The following is a 6,326-nucleotide window of genomic DNA, read 5'->3' on the forward strand; positions in this document are numbered from 1 at the left end:
TTTTTATGTAGCAATAACAATCTCAAATCCTTCTTGTATTGACTTTAGAAAGCTTAGAGTCACAAATGTCACTCCTCTAATGGTTCACAAACACCAAGAGCAAGAGGATGAAGAGGAGAAGAGAAGGAGGCTGCCCAAAACGTGTGGAAACCCTAGAAGGAAGCTTGTCCACGTTTTTGGGCATAAGGGCTCTTTAAATAGTGAGGCTATTAGGGTTATCTAACAAGGAAACCCTAATTTGGATGCTTAAGCCCTAAGCAACCCATGGACTCCTTTCCTTAAAGGCCTTGGACGATTTCTAATGGGTTTCCCCATAGAATTCGTCCAACCTTATAATATAAGGCAATCCATGGCCCAATTGCAATTATCTTATAGTTACAATTCTAGTCCCTTAAGTTTAATTAATCTCTTTTAGTCACAAACTTAATTCTTATTAATTCTTGACTAATATTAATTAAACAATATGATTTCTCCTTTAATATATTATTCTCATAATATATTAATAAATCATATTTAATCCTTTCTCTCCATAATTCATCCTATCAAGTTGCTTTGGTGAAGGCAACCCAAAAGGACCATGCACCATCGGGTCAAGTACATACCAAAATAGTTATGGACTTAGACACTAATCCAACACGTAAACCCTATTTACGGTCGTAATCCCCTGATCCGTAAACCTAGTTTACGGTCGTAAACACTTTCAACCGTAAACTCAAATTTTGAACTAAATTTGCTTAATTTGCTGGATTTCAAATGGATTCTCAAGGTCAAAATTATTTCCATGAACTTGACACTGTTATGGGCACCACCACACGAATTCCAAGATTGATGTCTACAGATGGTTTCCCCGAATGGAAGTATAGAATTGAAAAGTACATCAAAATGAAGGACTTTAAGGTATGGAGAAGCATTCTTAGAGGCCCTGTTAGAATCACCACGACAATCGGAGGCCAAGTGATTGACAAGGAGGTTGAAAACTACACTGATGAGGAGTTTCAGAAAATTGAGGAGCAAGAAAGGGCTTTAGCCACATTAACTATGGCATTATCTCCCGACATCGCTCAAGGTTTTCGTGAGTACACTTCAACTAAAGATCTATGGGAAGCCCTAATTGAAGTTTATTAGGCCAATGAGGATATGATGGAGAGTCGCCAGGACATGTTGAGACAAAAGTTCAACATGTTCAACTACATTCCAGGAGAGACTCTTGAGGCTCAATTGCAGAGGTTCACAACTCTCACAATGGACATGAACATATATGGGATTTACTTGACCAAGTCAGAAATCAACAAGAAGCTTATCAATGCTCTTCACAGATCATGGGATATGAATGTTGCTGTGATCAAGAAGACTAAGGATCTAAACCACCTCACTTTTCCTGAAACCATGGCAATCATCAAAGCTTGTGATATTGATGACAAACAGAGAGAGATCAATCACATGAGCTCATACTCTACTGCAAATCTTGGGATCTCATCCAACAATGCTCTGTCCTCAATCATGTCCTCTTCAGGTCAAGGGTTTGCTGTTAAACCACCTCAGATTCAGACCTTCACTACTGCATCACCTATTCCTCATCCTCAGAATCAACCATTTGTCTCCCCACATGTTTTTTCTTCTCCAAATGTGCCTGCTGTAGCCTCTTCCTCAAACCCTAAGGATACTGATGAAAATCTGGCTCTAGCTACTAGGCTTGTTAACTGCTACAATGCTTTTGTAGCTGGAGATCTTCTACCTTAGCTGTCATTTGCTGATTTGGACCAGATTTATCCTGAAGACGTAGAAGAGATGGACATCACGTGGCAGATTGCTATGGCTGTTTTTAGGGCCAAGCAGTTTGCTAAGAACACTGGAAAGAGCAACTGGGGCATTAATGCTGACAAGAAGGTGGGATTCAACAAGAGCATGCTGAGATGTTTCAATTGCCATGAGCCGGGTCACTTTGATCGTGATTGTCCAAAGCCAGATCGCAGGGTCAACAACAACAGAACGATGGTAGTAGTGGGAAACAACCATGCAGGTGCTGCAGCTAATGGTGAGACCGCTATGGTCGCACAGTCTTTTGACTGGGAGGACCAGATTCAGGATTTGAACATTTCAGGGCCAGAAAATGCTCACCTAGCTCAGATCGATGATGCTTCCTTGAAGACTAATGAAGCTGATCCAGAGGCAGAAATGATGGAGCTGCAGTTTGCTTTCATGGCGTCTACCTCTTCCAAGCCCAAGAAAAACGAGGTAACCCTACCATCTTGTTCTTATGCATGTAACGAATATGTTAAAGTTCTTCGTGATGAAGTCCAATTATTGCGTAGAGAAGTAGAGGACCTTAGATATGAGGGCTACCAACTTAGGAAAGGACAAAATCCCCTTAAAGCCCAATTAGAAGCTAAGATAAACGATTTTAGAAGATTCCAGGCAGAGTACAGTGAGAAATGTGAACTGTACAATTATGTTAAAAGGCAAAATGATGCGCTGACTGCCGAGCTTGATACATTAAAGAAAAGATTTGATTCTGCAAACTTTGCTTTTCAAAAATTTGATGGATCAAGCGAGGTAGTTGCCAATATGATCGATCACTGCATGGATTTTAAACGAAACCAACAAAAGGGTTTGGGATATGATAGTGTGCCTCCTCCTTATAATCACACATATCTGTATCAACCCTTGTCTAAAGATGAGATTGCCAATGAATCATTTATGGTTTATGGAAAACCATCTGGTTTCGTCTCAGGAGGGTTTATAAATGTTGGAAGTACTGACGCTTCTACTTCCTCTGCAGATCAACCCTTAGATCAGGCGAAGCATGGAGTTGGAGTTTCTGTTTCTATTTCTGTTCCTAATTCTGATATTTCTGTTTCTGTTTGTGATTCAAATGTTAAGACTGATGATGTTTTGTGTGATGTTTCTAATTCTGATTCTGTTGAATATAATTTCTTTGATATGTTTGATCAACTGTTTGGTAATTCTGATGCTTGTGATAATCATGAAACACCATCAACTCCACAAGTCACAACAACTGAGACACCCTCTCTTATATCTCAATCTAGTTCTCATTCATGTTCTTATGAGAAAAGTAAGAGTGTCCATAAAGAAAACAAATCTGAGAAATGTAGTACAGGCTTAAATAATAAACAAATTTGTTTTAATTGTGGTGTTGGTGGTCATATAGCTAGGAATTGTCAAAACAGGATCTTTGTAAACTATTTTTCACCAAGAGGAGAGAACAAATCTCGAGGAAGGTCTTTAATTAGAAAATCCTCAAGAAATCGTTCTCGAAATGATGATTGGAAAGATGACCAGAGTAGAAAAAAGGGCTGTTTTTCAAAAGAATAAAAAGGTTTTTATCAACAAAACTCAAAATAGTTTGCCAAAACTGAACAAGGCTCCGCCAAGATCAGTTTCATCAAAAGGCCATTTTGGATCTTCAACCAATTCTGGTAGAACATCCGGAGGCTCAGTGCAAACTAAAAGGAAACCTATTTTAAAACCATCAGAGAATTGGATAACGCCTAAATCTCATTGGGTGCCCAAGGCAATTTCCAATCCATCATTACCACCCTCTGAAGTGATTAGGAATGTGGATCCTTGTTTGAGATCTTTAAATGTAAATTCAGAGAAAGTGAAAAGGAAACCCAGGACAGTGATGACCTGGGTTCCCAAATCTAAATGATTCCGCTCATTTTGCAGGGACAGTTGCGGAGGAATTTCGTCCATCCTTGGTACGTCGATAGCGGCTGCTCCCGGTATATGACTGGAGACATCTCCCAATTGAGCGAAATTCAATCTTTTAATGGGGGTTATGTCTCCTTTGCGGGCAGAGATGGTGGCAAGATCACAAAAAGAGGAACTGTCACAAATGGAGTGTTAAGCTTTGAGAATGTCAACTTCGCTCCCGAGTTAAAACACAGCTTGTTGAGTGTTTCCTAAATTTGAGACAAAGGCTATTCTACCCATTTTACCGACAAAGACTGTATGATTCTCAAGCCAAACATTGTTATCCCGGAAGAGTGGATTCTTGTTAAATCTAAGCGGGATGGCAATGCTTACATTATTGACATGAACAACAACCTACCTGAACAAGTCACTTGCCTTTTCTCAAAAGTCTCCGAACAAAACGCAATGCTATGGCACCGAAGGCTCGGTCATGCTAACGCGAAAAACTTGAATCGCCTTGCAAAGAATGAGATGGTCTGAGGCCTACCTGTCAGAGACTTTATTACATTTGAGAAGTGTGTTTCCTGTGCTCAAGGCAAACACCATAGGAAACCACACCTGCCCAAGCAAGTCAACTCAATTAGTCAAGTGCTCCAAGTAATGCATATGGACTTATTTGGTCCGGTCAATGTCCTGAGCATCAACATAAGCTCGTACTATCTAGTTGTGATCGATGATTTCTCTCGGTTTACGTGGGTCTTCTTCTTATCCAACAAAACGGGAGTTGCTGATCTGATTAAGAAGTTCGTTGTGATGATTGAGAAGCAAACCAATAACCAAGTGAAGGCACTCCGTACTGACAATGGAACTGAGTTCAAGAGTTCGGTTTTTGACCACTTTTGCGCAAAAAAGGGGATAGTGCATCAATACAGCTCTGCTCACACGCCTCAACAGAACGGTGTTGCTGAAAGGAGAAATAGAACATTGAAAGACACTGCAAGGACAATGCTTTGTGATTCCAAACTACCTGTTTTCTTTTGGGTCGAGGCGATTAACACTGCTTGCTATGTGCAGAATCGTGTTCTAATCAACAAAGAGCATTGAAAGTCAATACAACTCTGCTCACACGCCTCAATAGTCTCCCACTTGGATAAGTCTAATAAGTATTATGCGTATGACTTCAGATCCTGATCTGCAATCGTAGCTTTCCAAAGCCGCTGTCAACTCTGATCCTATCAGATACACCTGTCCTTTAGATAAGGGATCTTATATTCCTCCATTCTAGATATCGTATGAGACATGATTTCTAATCATTCTCTCTGTACTATTTCTCGACTTCCAATTTATGACGACTGACTAATTGAACAAATCAAATTAGCCCTAGCCCAGCCGAGCATTTACGTTTGTCATCACTAAATCATCGAGGGGCCCAAAGATATCGCTTTTATCCTACTTTGGATAAAAGGAACGGATAAACTTTGATTCAATGCTCGCTTGCACTTACTCACCGAATCACACAAAACAATATGTTTTATGACACCAAGTTACTGGTGCGTTTACATATTATCAATGTGCAACCGATTTGCAAGATACAACTCACACATCTCGGTTTCAAGAATATAAGATGTTATCGTCTCACCAATCACTCGTGATAACAATCCATGAAGTGATCCAAGTGAGAGTGGGTTTAATCCAATGCTCAAATCATATTCATAAGCACTCATGAACGTTGCAGCAAACATTTGCTTATGTATAATACTCTTTAGACAATCCACACACCAATTCATGACAGTCTTTATTCATACCTACTTCCAACATATGAACGACTGTGGCCCGTTCGAATAATTTGACTGTTCTAAACCAATTAAATTATTCAGGAAGTCAAAACATGCAAAGTGAAACACAAGAATAATACTAATCCCATATGGCCTCAAACTTTTGAGCATAAATAAAACACCTTTTATTTATCACCATATCGATTACTCATTATTTGTTGTTTCGGATAATCAACTTTTTACTTGAATTATTACAACACTTGTCCCATGCTCTTAGCATACACACAATGTTTACCTATGGTTCTTACTTTGTGAAACAGATCGAATGAACACATTTCCAATCATACTCATTTCGCAACTCCCAATCCTTTTTCACAAGTGAAAGAATATCAAATTCTTGCCATTTATAGAATATGCTAGATTCTAACATTTTATGCAATGATCCTTTTGTAATATCACTGCACTAAAGTCACAATGACTATAGCCAATGAAATTACAAAGTCCTTTATCGGAGATTGTTACAAGAGAATTCCTTAGATATGATGTCTCTCACTCAAAGTACATTCCTTTGAACATCCTTTTGCATAAAATTTCTAATCTAGACATTGATTCTCAATATCCAACTCCCAATATGGAAACCTTTCCATACTTACCATATGACAACTCATTCTCAATAGAATCTTATCTATTCAAAATAATATCGATATGGTCCATCTAATACTATACTTCCAACTACTCACAAGCGACCAATCCTCGACAAACTTTGGATTGTCCTTTGATAGTTGTTTAATTATGTTAGTCAAAACCGATTCTCGTCCTTTTTCCCTCTAAATGCGCTAGACATTTGGAAAATTTTAGAATGGTCAAATATTATAGCATTTGCAATCAATCCTATTC

General features: G+C 38.9%; 1 protein-coding gene across 1 annotated transcript; it reads left to right on the forward strand.

The window, feature by feature from the left end:
- Nucleotides 1-3,277: 3,277 nt before the first annotated feature.
- On the forward strand, nucleotides 3,278-3,927 carry LOC128132796 (uncharacterized). The gene is made up of 2 exons (XM_052769762.1): nucleotides 3,278-3,604; nucleotides 3,688-3,927. The coding sequence occupies exons 1-2, from the start codon at nucleotides 3,278-3,280 to the stop codon at nucleotides 3,925-3,927; spliced, it is 567 nt and encodes a 188-aa protein (XP_052625722.1).
- The last annotated feature ends 2,399 nt before the right edge of the window (nucleotides 3,928-6,326 follow it).

This window comes from Lactuca sativa, chromosome 3 (genome assembly GCF_002870075.4).
Source record: "Lactuca sativa cultivar Salinas chromosome 3, Lsat_Salinas_v11, whole genome shotgun sequence".
Classification (NCBI taxonomy): domain Eukaryota; kingdom Viridiplantae; phylum Streptophyta; class Magnoliopsida; order Asterales; family Asteraceae; genus Lactuca; species Lactuca sativa.

Bases quoted from the DNA above. Each gene is read 5' to 3' on its own strand.
- LOC128132796 (XM_052769762.1), top strand. From the start codon at position 3,278: ATGATGATTGGAAAGATGACCAGAGTAGAAAAAAGGGCTGTTTTTCAA. The intron at 3,605-3,687 runs GTAAATTCAGAG...CTCATTTTGCAG, and splicing joins CTTGTTTGAGATCTTTAAAT to GGACAGTTGCGGAGGAATTT.